Source organism: Malus sylvestris, chromosome 17 (assembly GCF_916048215.2).
Source record: "Malus sylvestris chromosome 17, drMalSylv7.2, whole genome shotgun sequence".
Taxonomy (NCBI): domain Eukaryota; kingdom Viridiplantae; phylum Streptophyta; class Magnoliopsida; order Rosales; family Rosaceae; genus Malus; species Malus sylvestris.
This window is the reverse complement of record NC_062276.1, coordinates 700,055-722,317: the sequence shown is the minus strand read 5'-3', so window position 1 is coordinate 722,317 and position 22,263 is coordinate 700,055. Positions and strand designations below refer to the sequence as shown.

General features: G+C 37.6%; 3 protein-coding genes across 5 annotated transcripts in view; all 3 read left to right on the top strand.

The window, feature by feature from the left end:
* The window catches only part of LOC126612109 (desmethyl-deoxy-podophyllotoxin synthase-like), a 47,239-nt gene that overhangs the window by 20,557 nt on the left and 4,419 nt on the right, over positions 1-22,263 (top strand). The window lies entirely within an intron of this gene.
* Positions 6,898-22,157, top strand: LOC126612108 (desmethyl-deoxy-podophyllotoxin synthase-like). Of its 2 annotated transcripts, XM_050280420.1 has the most exons (3): positions 6,898-7,958; positions 8,185-8,560; positions 21,598-22,157. In XM_050280420.1, the coding sequence occupies exons 1-3, from the start codon at positions 6,933-6,935 to the stop codon at positions 21,861-21,863; spliced, it is 1,668 nt and encodes a 555-aa protein (XP_050136377.1). In that variant the 5' UTR covers positions 6,898-6,932; the 3' UTR covers positions 21,864-22,157. The 2 variants fall into 2 exon arrangements, with proteins under 2 accessions (XP_050136377.1, XP_050136376.1); XM_050280419.1 differs by lacking the exon at positions 21,598-22,157 and having other exon boundaries at positions 8,185-9,120.
* LOC126612112 (desmethyl-deoxy-podophyllotoxin synthase-like) lies at positions 19,733-21,390 on the top strand. Its single transcript, XM_050280425.1, has 2 exons — positions 19,733-20,984; positions 21,235-21,390. The coding sequence occupies exons 1-2, from the start codon at positions 20,055-20,057 to the stop codon at positions 21,259-21,261; spliced, it is 957 nt and encodes a 318-aa protein (XP_050136382.1). The 5' UTR covers positions 19,733-20,054; the 3' UTR covers positions 21,262-21,390.

Sequence of the window (22,263 nt, the reverse complement as noted above, 5' to 3'; positions counted from 1 at the left end):
AAGGAATGTTCTGAAGGACCATTTAAATGCAAAGGTTGCACACCACTTCTGCCATGCAAAAGATTGAAGCAGAAGGTTCAACGGTGAGCTGAAACAGATCACTACAGCACGACACCTTTCCATACCACATTCATTATTCCGTCAACAGCAAAAGTATCCCATATCATCAAGGTCGAACGTACTCTAGATTTGATGGACTTGTTTTGACCCTCAAATTTTTGAGTCGGCCTTATACTCTGAAGGGCACCAGAAAACCCTCCAGCACAGTTCAAGAATAAGCCTGTGGAAAGTTACTTCTTCAAAAGCAAAAGTATCTCATATCATCTCTTATCCATTTGCTTCTCCTTATCCTGGCAGTTGAATGAGAGACAAGGAGAATGAGAACAATCAACCGGAAGCCGAAGTCACACCTCTGATCCTGGGTTGCTTACTTGGAAGTTTGACTGCTTACCTTGTCTGTCACCTCTTTCGGCAGATCTCCTAGCTCGGCGACTCCTACTATAGGGTTTGTATCACACTTGACTAAGCCCGAAACTACAACTAAGCTTCAAGTGAAATTGATACATTACCTTGTGCGTCAACATCAGCTAAATACACCATTCCCGGATGGAGGAAAAGTACTTCCAGAGAAGGGCAGATGAAGATCAGACCACACTTCGGTACTTAGAAGTTTCGTGATTACTCAAGGGATTGGATCTTGCAAGTCCCCAACCGAGGAGTTTCCCTCACTTGGGAACTTAGGGGAGCACTGTTTGTACCATACTTGACCAATCCCGAAACTACCGAGCACCGGCCAACGCTATACTGTCAAGGACCCAGAAGAGTTCCCCTCCGACCAGGAGGCCAATCACTACTCGACACGTGTCAAGATTAGAAGCCAATCAGAGCGCAGCACGTGTCAACATCAAGAACCAATCATAACATGACACATGTCAATGTGACAAAGCTACAAGTTTTTCTATAAATAGGGGTCATTCCCCCACAATATTGCCTAATGCCATTTTGTGTTAAATCATTCACAAGAACTCACTAAATTGAGAGCTTGATCCTTTGTACTTGTGTAAGCCCTTCACTACTAATAAGAACTCCTCTACTCCGTGGACGTAGCCAATCTGGGTGAACCACGTACATCCTGTGTTTGCTTCTCTGTCTCTATTCATTTACGTACTTATCCTCACTAGTGACTGAAGCAACCAAGCAACCAAGCGAAGGTCACAAAACCTGACACTTTCTGTTGTACCAAAGTCTTCGCTGATTTTGTGCATCAACAAAGTTCTTGTGTTATTTTTCATATTTTCTAATATTGCTCCAATAGAAGCAAAGTAAAGCTGCTAACTTTCTGTACAAAGTCTTGGATTTTTATGTGGGGTTTCCTTTTTTTAGACTTTTTTGCTCTCTTGATAATAAATATTGTTGTTAGTTATTAAATTCAACTATTGCATATGTTAAATTTGACTTCAAATTGTTGTAATTGTCATACAAGTAAATATTTTTGTGTAGAATTGCTAACAGTTTGAATTTTGGATGAGAGTTTAGAATATTTATAAGTTGGTTCTATTGTGGGATCTCCATATAGCAAATTTATCCTACTCTGCTTTTAAAAAATATAATTAACAAATTCACCGATTTGGTAAAGTGCTTTTATATGCACTTTAGAATTGTGCTATCTTCCCAATTTTTGTATAAATTGTGTTTCAATCATTAGGGTCCTCTAATTATGTACAGTCTAGACAGATTCATAATTACAAGTTTGTAACTTCTCTACAATTTAAAAAGCAAGAAAATAAGTATTAATGGTGTGAATTAAAAAACATGTAAAAATTATTATTTATAATTGAACAATCTTATGTCAAACAAGTTCTTAAGATAACACTCAAACATAAGTATGACATAAGGTGTAACTTTGATAAAATTGCTGTAACAGTACAAAATTCTGCACTACAAAACCTTACACACGTATTTATAGTTCTTCAGTTTCTTCTATTCATCTGGCCCAGTTTACAGTTCAGGTGAAAACAATAATACTTTCTCTCTCTCTGTAATGGTTTATTCAAAATTTTCAATGTATGAGTGCTGCTTAAATTCGTATCTGTCATTGGTGGGTTAATTTTTAATAATTGATGTTTCAAAATGATGATATAATAGTAATGTTATTGGGTTTGTTTTGGTTTCTGCCAACTATAGTATGTGTTTATCTCAGTCTACAAAAATATCAATCACCCCATCAGTTCAGTAGTAATTATATATAACATTTCTTTGTGACTTTATGTGCAAAACTTGGAATCAGCTTTTTACATTACATGGATGATGAATAGGAAACTCATACACAGAATGACCCCACCGAGGTATATGCAAATTAAAATCATAACTTGCTTCAATATAGAAGTATAAATTATTTTTTAGCACACAACCTTGACATAATAATTTGTCTCATAATTTATAAAATGTAGTACAGATTTTAGCTATCTGGCAATCAACGACTAATATCACTTCTAAGAAGGCAAGATCAACATATTGCATGTTAGAGTAGTATATTTTTAGGAACTTTAATGAAAAGCTTCCGGTACTGTTCACTTTAACGAAAAACCACATTTTCATACTAAAAAGTCAATCTTGGTACTATTCACTTTATCCTTTATTTTGTCCTTATCGTTAAAACTAAAAGTTTTCAAGTCTTTTTCATTAGTTTTCCTTATATTTTTCACAAACAGATGGTAAAATTGTACAATCACATTAGGCAAGTTTCAATCTTTTTTACTTCCATTTTAACACATTTCTAATTAACATTTCGTACTAAATTTTGATTAAACTGCATTTAAATGTTTGATTTCAGAATATCACAAGTCAAATTACCACCTCCATAATAGGAAAAATACATTTGAACTCCGGTTACAAGGTGACTTCACCTCTCTCTCTCTCTCTCTCTCTCTCTCTCTCCCAAAACTCAATTTTGAACTTTTTATGCATATTTTTGTTTATCATCGGCTAACTGTCTTTATTATCTTTTGCAGTTGTATTCATAATTGTACATGACACACTCTGAAATCTGTTACAACCAAAGGTCTATTTTTCCTTCTTTGGAAACACCTCAAGCTAGGAGCAACTCTGGTATCCAATCTTTACATTCATTGCATATAACAATTGAAAAAGCTAATAATGTTTTTCAACATTGTTTAGCGTGTAGGGAGCTTTGTTTGACTGCTATACTCTCAATATTGCATTTGTCAATTACGCAGTTATCGTTAGTCAAACTGTTTGAATAAACAATTATCTTCTTCTTTGCACTTTGAAAAATCTTTCTTTTAGTGTCTAAATTTGTTCCATTCATGATAAATTTACATATAAATTGCATTGCCATTCGTAATTTTCTGTTTTTCACTCAAACATTGTTTATGAAAATTGAAGCTATAAAATATTTCATATAATTTTCAGTCCCGTAGCAGCTCACGGGTACAAATTTCTAGTGTAATCTATAAATATGTAGATACTGACAATGTTTTTTGGGAAAAATAATATTAGAAAAGCTAATTTTAAACAATTTTATTCACAAGTCAAAACCAACTCTAAAATATATATATATATATATATATATATATATATTAATCTTACTAAATTTTGTTTACAAAAAAATGTTAGACTTATTACCAAACTTGTGGTTATAGAATATGGACTAACAAGTTAATTGTGTAATTTGAATACCAATCAATTGATTAATTATTGGGTGGCAATTGAATATGTGCAAGTTATATATTTAATTTGTTACAAAAAAATGTTACTTATTACCAAACTTGTGGTTATAGAATATGGACACACAAGTCAATTGTGTAATTTGAATACCAATCAATTGATCACATTAAAAATTGATCAATTATTGGGTGGCAATTGAATATGTGCAAGTTATATATTTAATTTGTGTGCTACAACGTAAGTGAAGAAAGACTTTATACTTATACTTTAAATAAAATATTTATGAACAAAACATTTTAATATAATTGAGTAGAGTTAACAGTGAGCGACAGTGTTACTATTTACTCTAAAGATTCTTTTTAGGCTAAATAGCCAAAATGGTCCCTGAGATTTGCATAATCAATAGAAATGGTTTCTGAGATTGAAAATCAATAGAAATAGTCCTTGAGATTGTCCACCATCCATGATTTTGGTCCTTCCGTTAAAAACTTTTAAAGCAATTTTCAAAGCTTCGTAACTCAATCGATTCTTAACCAAATTCGACCCATAATATATCAAAATGATAGGAAAGTGTAGAACAAGATTATACCTATTTGCTAGTCAATGGTTGCTGGAGATGGCCGAAAAATAGCATGAAATGTGACTGGTCCGCGGGAAAACTGGAAAACTCGCCGGAAACGTGGTAAACTTTAAACGTTCGTAACTTCTTCAATACTCAATGAAATCGAGTGATTCAAAAACAAAAATCATACTTCTCGACATGACGAATAGAATGGTACCTTTATAGATAACTAACTCGCCGTGGTTTGTCCATAAAAAGGCTTGAAAGTGGTACCTTTATAACGTTCATAACTAGTTAGCCATTTTCGAGCCGTTTTCCTGCCAAACCATGTAGAGTTAGCCATCTAGAAAGGTACCATTCTCTTTATCTCATCAAGAAGTATGATTTTTGTTTTTGAATCACTCAATTTCGTTGAGTATTGAAGAAGTTATGAACGTTTAAAGTTTACCCAGTTTCTAGCGAGTTTTCCAGTTTTCCCACGGACCAGTCACCTTTCAGGCTATTTTTCGGCCATCTCCGGCAACCATTGGGTTTCCAAATAGGTATAATCTTATTATACACTTTCCTATCTTCATTTTGATATATTATGGGTCGAATTTGGTTAAGAAACGATTGAGTTACAAAGCTTTGAAAATTGCCCAAAGAGTTTTTAACGGAAGGACCAAAATCATGGATGGTGGACAATTTCAGGGACCATTTCTTAGGGGTGGTTCGGTATGGGATACCATACTGAAACTAGTATCCCGAATCCCAAACCGAAATTTTTCGGGATGAGAATTTGAAGACCAATCCCAAACCAAATTTTCGGGAATCCCGAAATATTTTCGGGAATCCCGAAATATTTTCGGGATTTCGAGACAAATCGGGAATCCCAAATTGAAATTTGAAATTATGAATTGTTCTTCAAATATATAATTCAAGAACACATTCATGAACTAGGAATGTCATTTCATTCACACTACCATTTAATCTAAAACTAGCATGCCTGACTGTTTTTATCAGAGTCAAAATTCAAATTAATTAAACCATTTTTGCAATCTGTTGAGACTTGAGAGACAAAAGAATCAAGCCTTCTGAAATCATCAACCATGGCAGCAGCAATAATAAAATCCAAATGAATATAAAACAGAACATGAAAAATATGTATAGTGTAGGGCATTCCAGGTTGCGAAGCATGAATTAGAAACTACTAGCATCAATTATAAAAGAATAATATATATAATATATATGTATAAATATATATATATATATAATAATTAATATTATATATTTTAGGTTCGGTATGGGATTCCCGAAACAGTTAATTAGAATTAGATGCCTCATTTTAGATTTTTCTAAATTAAACATCTGTTACTTTTCAACTTTTGATTAAAGTGCTTTTACTTTTAATTAAACTTTATATTCTAGGTTTATTCTTAATTTAAGTATTTTATAAATTCTTTTAAATCCACTTCTACGTAAAAAATTGCACTCAATAATATTCATTAATTTATTGCTATTTTTATGGAATCTCATCCCTTCCTCAATTTAAAGATTCAATTATATCTACTGGGGTTCAAGATTAATTCGACGAAATATAGTTTTTCCAATTTCCAACTCAACATTTTATATAGATTATAAGAAAACAAGAGTTCGTTTATAATTAAAATTGAGATGTAGACTAGACTGCCTAATTTCATGCAACTAAAAATAAATTTGAATTTTTTAACAACTATTTATAGTAGAAACGTGAACTAAGAGTTTTCACATTTTTATTTTTATTTAAAATGAGTCCTTATTCCAATAATTAATTATTAAGAGTTGACAAAATATTTTTTAGTGCAATGTTTTAATGTGAAAAGTTATCTTTTTTCGGGTTACACAACTTACACATAACGTACCATAAATTTTGTAAGTACCAAAATAAGGATAATACAACGTACTAATAACTTGGTACGTACTAAATAAAGAATTGCATAATGTACCAAAAGCAATATTTTATTACGTACCAAAATACTAATACGTACCCAGATTAAATTTATATAACGTACCAAATGATTGGTACGTTATATTTAATATATCTGTTTGGTACGTTATATTTAATATATGTGCATGTTATATTTCATAATTGTATGTTAATAGGATGTTTATGTGTTTTTAGAATTTAAAACAACAAATTATTTGAATAAGAAAAATTCATTTTGAACGAATTATGATAAGATAAGATAGGAAGTTTGTGGTGATTTTAGAATATTTGTGATATTATTTTCTGAACTAGTTGGTTAATTAAATACAATAAAAATCATAATTTTTAATTAAAAATTAGTAGAAGAACGTTTGATCAAAAGTTTAAAAGTTATAGATGTTTGATTAAAAAAATTCAAATTTGAGGCATCTATATCAAAATGCCCCATCCCGAAATATCGAGAAGCCAATCCCGAATCTCGTACCGAAATTTTAGAATCGGTTCAGGATAGCATCCCAAAAATTTCGGGAATTTCGGTTTGGGATTGGGATTTTTTCGGTTCGGTTCGGGATTTTCGGGAATTTTTTCCACCCTATTTCTATTGATTTTCAATCTCAATGACCATTTCTATTGATTATGCAAATCTCAATGACCATTTTGGCTATTTATTAGTTGGTGAGGGGGCTCCAAAATTCGTATCTCTTCCAACATTGGGGCTCAGTATCGATCCAAATTTAAATGCCTTGGTTTGCAAGTAAAATACCCCAAATTCGTATGATGAACTTGATCACAGCTTATCTGGATCAACTTATGTTTCTAATTGTCGAAACGCCCTATATGTCTTTTTTCACTTCTCTCCTTCTCTGCATCCTGGTGTTTTTTTGGAAGCGATCAAGATCCGGAGGCCGAAAGTCACCCCCAGGGCCGTGGAAGCTGCCTGTTATTGGAAACTTGCATCAGGTGGTCGGTCCGCTGCCACACCACACACTGAGAGCCTTAGCCAGGAAACATGGACCCATCATGCACCTTAAACTGGGTCAAATAGAGGCCGTGATTATTTCATCTGCCAAAGCTGCCCGGGAAGTGTTGAAGACACACGAGCTTGCATTTGCACAGAGGCCTGTGGTTTTGGCAGCAGAGGTTATGTCTTTTGGTCACGGAAGTATTGTCTTTGCTCCTTATGGAGATTTATGGAGATCGCTGAGAAAGATTTCTATTTTCGAGCTACTGAGCGTGAAACGTGTGCAGTCTTTGAGATCCGTAAGAGAAGAAGAGGTGTGGAATCTTGTTGAGTCCATTGGCTCTACGTCTCACAAGGGACTTGCCCTCAATTTTAGTGACAGGTGCGGCAGCTTCACAAATGACGTAGTGTCAAAGGCAACATTTGGGAAAAAATGCAAAGACCAAAAGGAGTTCCTTTCGCTGCTAACTGAATCAACCAAAGTCGCTGGTGGGTTCGATATTCCTGATTTGTTTCCTTCACTCAGTTTTCTTGGGTACGTTACTGGGTCAATCCCTGCTATGAAAGACATACATAGCAAGCTCGGTAGGATTCTCGAAAATATCATCAACGATCATAAGATCAAAAGATCCAAAAAGGACTTGATGATCAGTAATACTAGGACTGCTACAGCAGGCAATGGCAAAGCAGAGGAGGAGGAGGAGGGGGAGGAGGGAAATTTTGTTGACGTATTTCTAAAACTTAAGGAGTCCAGTAAGGCGGAGTTCAGCTTGACAACCAATCAAATCAAAGATGTCATTCTGGTGAGTAATGTAGGCTTGCTTTGTTGTACTGCAGACATTTTATCACTCATCATTTTATAAAAGTATATGAAGGGGTTTTATCATGAAAGGTTGCTTACGTTTTCGAAACTCATGATTTTGGTCCCGCATGGTTAAAATCAATTATTGTAATGCTGCACATTTTGCCCCAAACATCAATGTCGTTCTTACGGTCAAACTCAGTAAAAAAAAATTGTTATATGTGCAGGAAATCTTCTCTGCAGGAAGCGAGACTTCAGCTACTACCTTAGAATGGGTAATGTCAGAGTTGATGAGAAACCCAAGAGTCATGAAGAGGGCTCAAGCTGAAGTGAGACAGTTAGTCCTCCAATTTGAAGGAAAGAAAAGCAAAGTTATTGAAGAAGATGTTCAAAAAATGGACTACCTGAAATCGGTGGTGAAAGAAACTCTGAGGTTACACTCTCCAGCCCCTTTGCTCCCAAGAGAAGCAAGGGACACGGTTCAAATTGGCGGGTTCGAATTACCAGTTAAATCAAAAGTAATTATTAATCTATGGGCAATGGGAAGAGACCCAGAGATATGGGGGGCAGATGCTGAGTGTTTTAAGCCGGAGAGGTTTCAGGGTTCTTCTGTTGACTTTAAGGGTTTTGACTTTGAGTTCACCCCGTTTGGGGCCGGCAGAAGAATGTGTCCAGGCATGTTATTTGGTGTTACCATGGTTGAACTTGCTCTTGCTGAATTGCTCTACCGCTTCGATTGGAAACTGGCCAATGGGATGAATCCAGACGAACTTGACATGACGGAGACCTTTGGAGTGACCTGTAAGAGAAAGAATGCGTTGTACCTAATTGCCACCCCACATTTTACTTCAGTCAATGAGTCAGAGTGACTCGGCGTTTTGTTGCCATGAATGACCAACAAAACCAGCACCATTCTGGTGTATGGCTTTAGGTTTGAATTTTTCCTTTACAGAATAAAACATGTTTTCAGTACATCAGTTCATCCTTGCAGTTTGCAGTTTGTAGATTGTTTAAATCCAGGCTTCTTTTCATTTAGTACTTGCGTAATATAAGGCATGATTAATGCAATGTTAATTCAATATGTCATCCCTAAGATGTAAGCTTGTTATTCAGATATGTATATATGATCAATAATACATGTACTCGTGAGTGTTCTACTGCTACTCTTCTTGCTCTTCTTCTTCCAAAAATTGTTGTCCATAATGATTGCCTATGACAACGAATAAGAAATGAACTTGCTTAGAGTACGACCGGCATCGGGAACCAGAGGCCAGGGGCGGCTCGGCCTCAAGATTTCACACGTTAACAATTAATGATGCGATAACGATCATACTCAATCTGCACTGAATCTGATAATTATTTGGTTTGTTAGGCAAACAAATACAAAAATGATCATGATAACATATTCATCGATCATGATTCCAACCGATGTTTTTTATAGTTGTTGCATATGCATAGCCAATTCATGTAGGTAATAGAATGAGACTGTTGAGCTATATATTTTCACAAACAAAATATATTATGCATATGCATAGTCAATTCATGTAGGTAATAGAATGAGACTGTCAAAGTCATCAAAATAATTATCATGCATCCTTGGTTACGAAGAGATCGACGGAAAGAGGACGAGAGAGGAAAGCACACAACAGGGGAGATAAGACAAGAAAAATAGAAGAGGAAAACAAGCAGAAAGAGTACATGGCAAGGGCATAAAAAAAAAAAAAAAAAAAAAAAAAAAAAAAGAGGTTTATGGATCCTTTGTCATTATGTTTCAGCTTTTGAAAAAAAATGGAGAAGCTTTGCTTTCCCACTCCCCAAAGCAAAGCAAATGGTGGGACTTGCACTGATTCCCAGCAAGGTTAGGAGGATCAACCTTCTTCTTCATCAATCAAAATTTCAGAGAGTCTCTCCCTCTCTTTTCTCGGCAAAAATAGAGCAAAACCTCTAGAAACCTGCAACTAAAGAAAGGTTGAAACCAAGCCTCTCAACAAGAGAGGCAACAACCTTCGCACGTCCCCGGTCGCTGCGTCATCGGTCACAAGCAGCAACAGCGGCAACCTTGTCATTTCCTGGAATGCCGTCAACAAAACGAAGTACCAAGCACCACCTCTAGCCCAGCAAAAAGCATCAACTATCCTTTGTTCCAAACTTTCAAGATTGTTTCTCTGTTAATAAGAGGAGAAAACTGAGTCTAAAACTCAAAAAGAAAGCTCAAGCTAAAAGATACAAAAGGACGCTTTTATCAAATCAAAACATAAATGGAGCTAGAGAAAAGAAAAATTTTCAAGCCTCGTACATGTCAAAGCCATTTCCACGCACGATGCTTGAGGGGGCAACTGTTGAGCTATATATTTTCACAAATAAAATATATTAGCAAGTCTTAATAAAAATGGGGAGACTTCAAAATAATAATAGTAATAATAATAGAGTCCAAAATATGGACTGACTATAAATAAGGCTCACTTTATGTGTGTATGTGCATATATTCTTATATATACTATATTTTATATATAAGAAATAAAGAGAGGGAAAAACAACTCTACACCCGCACAGGTGGACCTCAGCGTACACCAAGTCTGAAGGCGTTTGTCATCTACATGGCAACCAGGTATAGAGAACGTGTGTATCTATAACCCTCTAAAACTCCCACGTTCTCCACTCAAGAGATGGTTTTCTCTCAGCATCTCCACACCCCAGGAAAGTTGCATCCCACTAACTTCAACTGCCATGTCCACTGTTCGCCTATAAAAAAGCACCGAACCAAAGCAAAGAGGACATAAGACACAGAAAGAAGAAGAGAGACTTTGCAGAAATTGAGAGAAAAGATTGCAACGAATGGGGTGATAAGAAAACGCTGCAGAAATTGAGAAGCACACAAGGAAGGAAATTGACAGAAAAAAAAAAAAAAAGACAAGCAGCAAAAGAAAGCGAAAAGGAACAGCAACAAGAAGCCAAAAGAGAGGAGAAAGCTTAAAAAGGTATTTACGTTCTCATAACGGATTCCTGATTTTTATTAGGAGGTTCTTGTCGTCTTTTGCAGAAAAATGGGGGGGGGGGGTTTCTTTTCTTCTTGTTTAACCGAAGCAAAGAAGATGGTGGTGGAAACATGCACCATCAATTCACACTGACCCCCCAAACATGTCCTTGGGCTTATTCCTTCCTCTTCTCCACCATTGGAGACGTTTGTCGTCTTCTTCGTCCTTGCCGCTGTCAACTCATCCACCCACGGAGTGTTCTTTCTTTGTCTCCACCGATGGAGACATTTGCAGCTCCACAAAAACAAAAACAACGGAGATCTCACTAAAATGCAGTAGCAAATCGGTTTGCCACAAGCCTCTTGGGTGTCTAAAGAAGTTTCTACATCTTTCTTTGTCTCTTCAGAAATGCAATGGAGAATAAACCATCATCTTCCATGTTTCAACAAGTGAAGAAGAAGAACCCATTGTGCCCAGCGATGGTCCCGAAACCCGTCGATAATGCAAGGATGGTTTCGAACAAGGCAACAGTAGTGACGACGAACAAGCAGCAGCCTTTCCTTCTTTGCATAACGCTGTATCAACTGCCGACGTCAGACGGAAGCCCAAACAGAAGTAGCAGTCGCGCCATTTCTCCAACCATCGTCTCCGGTAATTTTCCAGATGAAGTCCGTACATTATGCGGCTTGAAAGAGATGGGTTTGGTGATGCCGTGTTGCATAAAACCAGAAGAACCCGAAGGAAGTCGCAGGACATGGCTTGAAGGAGATGGGTTTGGTGATGCCATGTTGCATAAAACCAGAAGAACCCGAAGGAAGTCGCAGGACGTGGCTTGAAGGAGATGGGTTTGGTAATGCCGTGTTGCATAAACCAGAAGAACCCGAAGGAAGTCGCGTCAATGGAGGATACGGCTTGAAGGAGATGGGTTTGGTAATGCCGTGTTGCATAAAACCAAAAGAACCCGAAGGTCAATGGAGTATATGGCTTGAAGGAGATGGGGTTTTGGTGATGCCGTGTTGCATAAAACCAGAATAAACCCAATGAAGTCGCGTCAATGAAGGAATGAGTGCCTAAAGAAGTTTTGGAAGTACGACTTGCATGAAGGAACAGTGCCAAACCACTGTGCCTAGTGATGGCTCCGAAGCTCTCTCACTTTTCGCGACAAACTGGAACCAGAGGACTGCCTTCTCACCTGGACTTTGACAATAGCCCGCTGCGACGTCGTCGATCACTAAACACTTCAACAACACCAATGAAGACATTTGCGAACACCGCCGCCGTCTCCGCCAACTACATCTTTGAGGACTCCCCTCGTATTCAGCTTCCCCAAGAGGCCTTCGGTTCAACCCACTTCCGAGTTCGACAGCGACTCCTCCATCTTCTTCCACAAGGTCTCTTGCAAGCTGCTCGACAGCCTCGCCAAGCTGAAGCTTTCCTTCAACAACAACCACAAGGGCAAACTCTTTCCGCCGCAGTTGATATTTGTCTCCAATAACCTCTCCGTTCACCACAACTTCGAAGATCAATCTTGTTGGATACTAAACACTTCCAGTTTGATCGAAGAAATAAAGCAGCAACATGCTAACGGCTAGTTTTGTAACGGCTAGTTGTTTTTAAGTAATGTTTTTTTACAAGTGTAGGGCTTAGATTAAAAGCTCCAGTGAAGGGCTTAGATTAGCTTAGTACTATATGGTAGTTGTGGTTTTTGTCAACTAGCTTCAATGGAGATAAGATCTGACCTTGTATACCAAAACCCTACTGACAGCATATATATATGTTTGCTATGAGCTGCTAAGAGAGCAGACTGCAATAGCCGAAATCCCTCCTTACATTTCTGTGTTTTTCCATAACCAAAAACCCTGTCAAGAACATTTCTACAAAATATAAACCTTCCAAAACACTAACATGGCCTCAAAGCTTTGTTCTTGATCACTGAAATTTGGGCATTGTGGAACCTATTTCGAGGGTTGTTCAGGTAAAAGCTGAAACCCTAACTGTCAATATAAGTTAAAAATGAAAGGAGCTGGTGGAGGAGAACTTAAAGCTCCAGTCTTTGATGGAGAAAACTACGACTATTGGAGGATCCGGATGACAACTATCTTCAAGTCGTATGATCTCTGGGAAATGGTTCAAGATGGATATGAGTTACCAGAAATGGAGGTAGATGCTCTAGAAGAGGATCTCGCAGAGAAGCAGATAACTACATTGAAGGAGAACGGGATGAATGATGCTAAAGCGTTGGGAATCATTCAAGGTGCTATCTCCGATGTCATATTCCCAAGGATAGCAAATGAAGAAACTGCCAAAGCTGCCTGGGATACCCTGCAACAAGAATACAGAGGAGATGTGAAGGTACGGAAGGTAAAACTCCAGTCTCTTAGACGTGATTTTGAGTATACACGCATGAGAGAAGATGAGCCACTTAAAGACTATTTTTCTAGGCTGTTTGATGTTGTGACTCAAATGAAAACTTACGGAGAAGAACTGCCTAATGAAAGAATAGTGCAAAAGCTTCTAATTAGTTTGACTAAGCCTTATGATTCTATTGTGAGTGTGATAGAAGAAACTAAGGATACTGATACACTCAGTGTTCAAGATGTAATGGCTTCCTTGAGAGCTTTTGATCAAAGGCTCGAAAGGCATTCTGATGGTGCAACTAAGAAAGCCTTCCAGTCACTAAACATAGGGTCATCAAATCACTCTAATCAGCATCAAAACAGACCAATGAGAGATTGGAAATGGAAAAATAAGAAGTGGGAAGGAAGGCCAAGTGGAGAGAACAAATACAACAGTGGAAGCAACAATGGGGGTGGAAAAACCAAACCATTGTGCAGATACTGTGATAAAGCCCATTTTGGTGAATGTTGGTTTAAAGGAAAGCCAAAATGTCACAAATGCAATAGATTTGGCCATTTGCAGAATGATTGCAGATTAAACACCACTTAGCAAGTGAACATTGCAAAACAAGAACAAGAAGGAAACAATGTCTTTTGTGCTTTTAGTGCCAATGTTGTAAAGGACAGTGAAGTGTGGTATATAGACAGTGGGTGCAGTAATCATATGACTGCTCATGAGTCTCTATTAACTAATATTGATACTACATTCACTGGAAAGGTTAAGATGGGAAATGGTGATATTGTGAAAGCAACTGGCAGAGGTACTCTCATCATAGAAACCAAGAAGGGAAGAAGACACATTGAAGAAGTCATGTTGGTACCTGGTCTAGAGGAAAACCTTTTAAGTGTTGGACAGATGATGGAACATGGCTATTTCTTGTTGTTTGGAGATACCATTGCTGAAGTATATGATGATAGAACTCTATTGAATCTGGTTGTGAAAGTTCAAATGAAAAACAGAAGCTTTCCATTGTTGCTGAAATGCTTGGAAGAAGTGGCAAGGAAGGCAGGCAAAATTGAGTCAAAGAGACTATGGCACAAAAGGTTTGGGCACTTGAATGTGCAAAGTCTAAAAAATCTGCAAAAACATGAAATGGTGCAAGGTTTGCCTCAAATGGATGAAATGAAGGAGGTTTGTGAAGGCTGTTCATTTGGGAAACAACACAGGGACAAGTTTGAAACTGGAAAGGCTTGAAGGGCTGAGAAACCTCTAGAACTAATTCACACTGATGTGTGTGGTCCAATGAAAAATGCATCCATCAGTGGGAACAAGTACTTCTTGACTTTCATAGATGACTACTCAAGAATGTGTTGGGTATATTTTATGAGGTTCAAATCAGAAGTCTTCAATATATTCAGGAAGTTTAAAGCAATGGTGGAGTTACAAAGTGGGCATCAAATCAAGAAGATAAGGAGTGATAGGGGAGGTGAGTATACCTCACTGGAATTCAAAGCTTTCTGTGAAGATTTGGGTCTAGAAAGGCAACTCACAGTAGCTTACACTCCTCAACAAAATGGAACTGCAGAGAGAAAGAACAGGACTATAGTGGAGATGGCAAAATCCATGCTACATGAGAAGAAAATACCCTATTCATTTTGGGGAGAAGCTGTGAATACTGTTGTGTATCTCTTGAACAGATGTCCTACCAAAGCTTTGGAGAAGCAAACTCCATTCGAAGTGTTCAGTGGAAGAAAGCCTGGAGTCAAGCACTTAAAGGTTTTTGGCTCTGTGTGTTATGCACCGGTGCCATCACAACTCAGACACAAGTTACAAGAATCAAGCAATAAGTGCATTTTTGTTGGGTATGGCACAAATGAAAAAGGTTATAGATTGTATAATCTAAGAACCAAGAAGATCAATCTCTCAAGAGATGTAATTTTTTATGAAGAATCATTGTGGAATTAGGAGACAAATGCAGTAGAACAAGATAAAGTATCACTGCAAGTTGATGTCCCTGAGCAAAGAACTGCACAAACTGAAATTGGTGAGATGTATGAACCTGAAGAAGAAAGCTTGCAGATACCTTATACCTCACCAGTTCAAACCCCTCAGAGTACACAAAACTCAAGTGCAAGTTCAACATCTCAACAGAGAGGGCAACAAAGCTCGAGTTCAAACTCAAGCTCAGGATCAACACCAATTAAAATGAGAAGCCTAGAAGAAATCTATGCAGCATGCAATTTCTTTAGTTATTGAACCAGAGACCTTTGAAGAGGCTGAAAATGACAAGTCATGGCAGATAGCAATGAGAGATGAAATCTCAATGATAGAGAAAAATGAAACTTAGACTCTGGTGGACAGACCAAGTGATAAACCTGTGATAGGTGTGAAGTGGGTCTATAAAACCAAGTTAAACTTGGATGGATCAGTACAGAGGAACAAGGCTAGATTAGTGGTTAAAGGTTACTCTCAAAAGCCTGGAATTGACTTTAATGAAACATTTGCACCTGTGGCTAGACTAAATACAATCAGGACACTAATTGCATTAGCTGCACAGAAGGGTTGGCAGCTATATTAGTTAGATGTAAAGTCTGCTTTCTTGAATGGTGTACTAGAGGAAGAGGTCTATGTGGACCAACCATAAGGTTTTGAAGTCAAAGGGTCCGAAAGCAAAGTGTATAGATTAAAGAAGGCACTCTATGGCCTGAAGCAAGCACCAAGAGCCTGGTACAGTGAGATTGATGCACATGTCACTAAGTGTGGATTCAAGAAAAGCCTCAGTGAAACAACACTCTATACCAAGGTTGAGAACAAGTCAGAAACTCTCATTGTGTCCATCTATGTGGATGATGTGGTTTTTACTGGAAACAGTAAGAAAATGGTGGATGAATTTAGAAATGAAATGATGAGAAGATATGAGATGACAGATTTGGGGTTACTTCACCACTTTCTTGGAATAGGGGTGATTCAAAAATCAGATTGCATTTTCATTCATCAAATGAAATATGCACATACATTGTTGAACAAATTTGGACTCAAGGGATGCAAACCAGTAAGCACTCCCTTAATTGCAAATGAGAAGCTCAAGAGTGAGGATGGAAGTGAGTTAGTGGATGCAAATCTCTACAGGAAAATTGTTGGCAGCCTGTTATACCTCACAGCAACAAGGCCAGACATTATGTATGTGGCAAGCCTGCTCTCAAGATTCATGCATAGTCCTACCAAAATACACTTGGGAACTGCAAAAAGAGTACTCAGGTATGTGCAAGGAACAATTGATTTTGGAATCAAATATGAAAAATGACAATCAGCTATTCTGGTTGGTTTCTGTGATAGTGACTGGGGAGGTAGTGAAGATGATATGAAAAGCACATCAGGATATGCTTTTACATTTGGCTCTGGTGTGTTCTCGTGGGCCTCGGTCAAGCAACAAAGTGTTGCACTATCAACCGCCGAAACTGAGTATGTGAGTGCTGTAGAATCAACATCTCAAGCAATCTGGCTGAGATTTGTTCTAAAAGATTTTGGAGAAATGCAAGTTGAACCAACTAAGCTAATGTGTGATAATACCTCAGCTATAGCAATGACAAGAAATCCAGTTTTTCATCAGAAAACAAGGCACATAAAGAGGAAGTATCACTTTATCAGAGATGCACTACAAGAAAATGTCATTGAATTAATGTATTGCAGAACTGAAGATCAGATGGCAGACATTTTTACAAAGGCATTACCAAAAGAGAGGTTCACATACCTTCGAAGCCTGCTTGGAGTCAACACCAGGAAGAGTTTAGAGGGGAGTGTTGGATGCTAAACACTTCCAGTTTGATCGAAGAAATGAAGCAGCAACATGCTAACGGCTAGTTTTGTAACGGCTAGTTGTTTTTAAGTAATGTTTTTTTACAAGTGTAGGGCTTAGATTAAAAGCTCCAGTGAAGGGCTTAGATTAGCTTAGTACTATATGGTAGTTGTGGTTTTTGTCAACTAGCTCAAATGGAGATAAGATCTGACCTTGTATACCAAAACCCTACTGACAGCATATATATATGTTTGCTATGAGCTGCTAAGAGAGCAGACTGCAATAGCCAAAATCCCTCCTTACATTTCTGTGTTTTTCCATAACCAAAAACCCTGTCAAGAACATTTCTACAAAATATAAACCTTCCAAAACACTAACAAATCTACACTCCTCAAAGGCTCCGTCGATGTTGGCCCAAAATTACATCTCCGTACTACCCATCATCGTTAGTCACAAGAAGGAGAGATTACTAAGTCAAAAAGAAAAGGGTGTCTTCTTACAATTACAAAAGCCCCAACAATAGCATACTTCAAATAACCATTGGCTCTGCAAAAAAAAAAAATAGGACAAAGACCTCTGAAAGTTGTCAGTTGCTGTCTTTATGTCTTTTGTCCGAGAAATAAAAAAAGGATGGAAGGAAGCATCACTTGGATGAAAGCAACACCAAACAAAAAAAGAAGGGGTGAATAAAGGTTGCACCTCACATGAAGAGGGAGAGAGGATTTCGAACTTTCAAGTCTTATTGGAACTTGGAAGCTTTAAAATCATATATAAAAAAACAATGAAGAGAAAAGCTTGCTGTCAGAAGGTTTTGAATCAAATGGGTTCAAAGTCCCATATTTAAATGGGGTGGAAAAGCCAAAAAAAAAAACAAGAAGAAACAAGAAGTTTGCTGTAAACAAACTTCACAAATTAATTAGGGACGGTACTTACGTGGAACCCTCAAAGAACATGCATCACAAGAAGTTATATGGATCAAACCTTTTCCGAACCGTGTGGAAAAGCCATCCAAAGATGAATCCTAATTCACTAAGGATTTATAACACGAGGGAAGCCCTTCAACCAACCAAAAATAAAAGGCTGTTTAAATGCCTTTTCAGTCCATATGGCATGAATCCTACCTTCTACTCAAGGAAAGGACAAAGTCCTATTTACTTTGTACTGCGCATCCCATGTGGGTTGCTACTTGAAGAAAAAAGTGAAGTCCCATTTCACAAAGATCTATTGGATATTACCAAAGGTCATGTATGGGTTTCAAACAAGTCCAATTGACTTCTCATTTTGCCAAGTCTCAATACCCAATCAACTTCTCATTTTGCCAAGTCTAAACACAAGAATGCAAATCCAAATCAAGCATTAATGAACTACGCCGGTTTGATTCCGTTAAGGATACGTAGGCAGTCTGATATCAAAATTTTAGACGCAACCGTGAAGCTGAAACGAATCCCTGGTTTATATAAACTAAATTCACTCCTGCTATCAAATACCAAAATGGCACGAAGCCGAAGAAAAATTTTCAAAGGGCACAAAGCCGCAACAAATCTCAAAGGCACGAAGCCGTATCAAGTATCAAAAGGCACGAAGCCGTATCAAGTATCAAAAGGCATGAAGCCGCAACAAATCTCAATGGCATGAAGCCGTATCAAAAGGGCACGAAGCCGTGACAAGACTTAAATGGCACGAAGCCACATATGCTCCTCGCCCGCATAAGCTAAAACTGCACAAGGCATTAATGCTCCTCGCCCGCATGAGCTAAAACTGCACAAGGCATTAATGCTCCAATGGCTTAAAGTCCTCGCCTGCATGAGCTAAAACTGCATAAGGCATCAAATCCAAACAAGTATCAAGCATACAAGGAACTACGAGTGACTTGATCCCTCAACGAGGGTACGTAGGCAATCTAGGGTTCTACCTAGATACAGTCACAAAATCAAATAAACACTCCAAATCCCCAAGATACGATTTATTCATATTAGAATCAAAGGGTGTTCCTTTCCCAAAGGAAGGGTTGTAATTAATAGGCGTGTAGCCTAGAATGGGTTGAACTCGAATTAATAAAACCCTCTTCAAGAAATGAACGAGGGTGAAATTGTGTCGAGTGAATTATTTGTTTACATATTATGTACAATTTTTTTTGCTCAACAAAGACGACATGTGACAATTAGTTCAAAATTTAGACCACTACTTAATCAACATGAAATAACAATAACAAAGCCTTATCTCACTAAGTAAGGTTGACTATTTGAATCGTAGAACGCTACTACGCTTGATTTTATTAACATGAAAGATGCCATGCACCATACTGTATTAGTGTGAAAAGAGGTTCTTGAAAATAAGTTTAGAGTGTTACTGTTAGTGAAAGGGGCAAATAATCTATAAATATGCTGACAATTTTTTAGGGAAAAATTATATTAGATAAGCTCATTTTATACATTATTATCCACAATTTTTTTTTTTTTTGAACATATTCACAAATATATTAACCAAAGGCCTAATTTTAATACCAATCAATTTGATCACATTAAAATTGATCAATTATTGATTGACACTTGAATATATGCAAGCTATATATTTAATTTGTGTGTTATAACATAAGTGGACAACGACTTTATACTTATACCATTAGGTAAAATATTGATGAATAAACACTAAATATAATTGAGTAGAGCTAACAGCAAGTGACCATGTTACAACCTCACTTCAAAGGTTTTGTTTTGTTGGGGAGGGGGATCCATAAAAATTCATTATGATACCTTGACAAATAGAAAATTGTACAGGCTAACTTAAGCATCTTGGTTGAAAATCTCTCATGCATTATTATGTGATATTTTAAGAACTTGCTTTGCACATTTGCACTCCAAATACATTTATTTTATTTTGTTGTTCCAGTCCAAAACTAGTATTTAAGTTGAGAAGACCTTAAGCGCTTTCAACATATCAATCCAAATTGAAGTGCTTTGATTTGCAAAGCAAAATACCCCAAAGTCGTATGATGAAATTGATCAAAGCTCATCTGGATCAAGTTATGTTTCTAATTGACGAAACGCCCTATTTTCCATTTTTCACTTCTCTCCTTGTCTGCATCCTGGTGATTGTTTGGAAGCGATCAAGAGCCGGAGGCCTAAAGTCACCCCAAGGGCCATGGAAGCTGCCTGTTATTGGAAACTTGCATCAAATGGTCGGTCTGCTGCCACACCACACACTGAGAGATTTAGCCAAGAAACATGGACCCATCATGTACCTTAAACTCGGTCAATTAGACGCCGTGATTATTTCATCTGCCAAAGCTGCCCAGGAGGTGTTGAAGACACATGAGCTTATATTTGCGCAGAGGCCTATAGTTTTGGCGGCAGAGGTTATATCTTTTGGTCAATCAAGTACTATCTTTGCTCCTTATGGAGATTTATGGAGATCGCTGAGAAAGATATGTGTTTTCGAGCTACTGAGCGCGACACGTGTGCAGTCTTTCAGATCCGTAAGAGAAGAAGAGGTACGGAATCTTATTGAGTCCACTGGCTCAATGTCTCACGAGGGGCTTGCCATCAATTTTAGGGACAGGTGCTGCAGCTTCACAAGTGGCGTAGTGTCGAAGGCAGCATTTGGGAAAAAATGCAAAGACCAAAAGGAGTTCCTTTCGCTACTAGACGAAATACTCAAACTTGGTAGTGGATTTGATATTCCTGATTTGTTTCCTTCACTCAGTTTTCTTGTGTTCATTACTGGGTCGATCCCTGCTCTCAAAGACATAAAAAGCAAGCTCAATACGATTCTGGAACGTATCATCAACGATCATAAAATCAAAAGCAATGACAAAGCAGTGGAGGAGGAGGAAAATTTTGTTGACGTACTTCTAAAACTTAAAGAGTCCAACAAGGTGGAGTTCAATTTCACAACCAATCATATCAAAGATATGATTATGGTGAGTAATGTAGGCTTGCCTTGTACTGCAGACATTTTTTTCTTCGTCGTCACTCATCATTTTATAAAATTATATGAAGGGGTTCTGTCACAAATGGTTGCTCATGTTTTCAAAACTCATGATTTTGGTTCCGCAAATTGAAAATCAATTATTATCATGCTGCACATTTTGTCCCACACATCAATGTCGTTCTTACTGTCTAACTAAGTGAATTTTTTTTTTTTTTATGTGCAAGACATGTTCTCTGCAGGAAGCGAGACTTCAGCTACTACCTTAGAATGGGCAATGTCAGAGTTGATGAGAAACCCAAGAATCATGAAGAGGGCTCAAGCTGAAGTGAGACGGTCAGTCCTCCAATTTGAAGGGAAAAAAAGAAAAGTTATTGAAGAAAGAGATGTTCAAAAAATGGACTACTTGAAATCGGTGGTGAAAGAAACTCTGAGGTTACACTCTCCAGCCCCTTTGCTCCCAAGAGAAGCAAGGGACACGGTTCAAATTGGCGGGTTCGAATTACCAGTTAAATCAAAAGTAATTATTAATCTATGGGCAATGGGAAGAGACCCAGAGATATGGGGGGCAGATGCTGAGTGTTTTAAGCCGGAGAGGTTTCAAGGTTCTTCTGTTGACTTTAAGGGTTTTGACTTTGAGTTCACCCCGTTTGGGGCCGGCAGAAGAATGTGTCCAGGCATGTTATTTGGTGTTACCATGGTTGAACTTGCTCTTGCTGAATTGCTCTACCGCTTCGATTGGAAACTGGCGAATGAGATGAATCCAGACGAACTTGACATGACGGAGACCTTTGGAGTGACCTGTAAGAGAAAGAATGCGTTGTACCTAATTGCCACCCCACATTTTACTTCAGTCAATGAGTCAGAGTGACTCGGCGTTTTGTTGCCATGAATGGCCAACAAAACCAGCACCATTCTGGTGTATGGCTTTAGGTTTGAATTTTTCCTTTACAGAATAAAACATGTTTTCAGTCCATCAGTTCATCCTTGCAGTTTGCAGTTTGTAGATTGTTTAAATCCAGGCTTCTTTTCATTTAGTACTTGCGTAATATAAGGCATGATTAATGCAATGTTAATTCAATATGTCATCCCTAAGATGTAAGCTTGTTATTCAGATATGTATATATGATCAATAATACATGTACTCGTGAGTGTTCTACTGCTACTCTTCTTGCTCTTCTTCTTCCAAAAATTGTTGTCCATAACGATTGCCTAAGACAACGAATAAGAAATGAACTTGCTTAGAGTACGACCGGCATCGGGAACCAGAG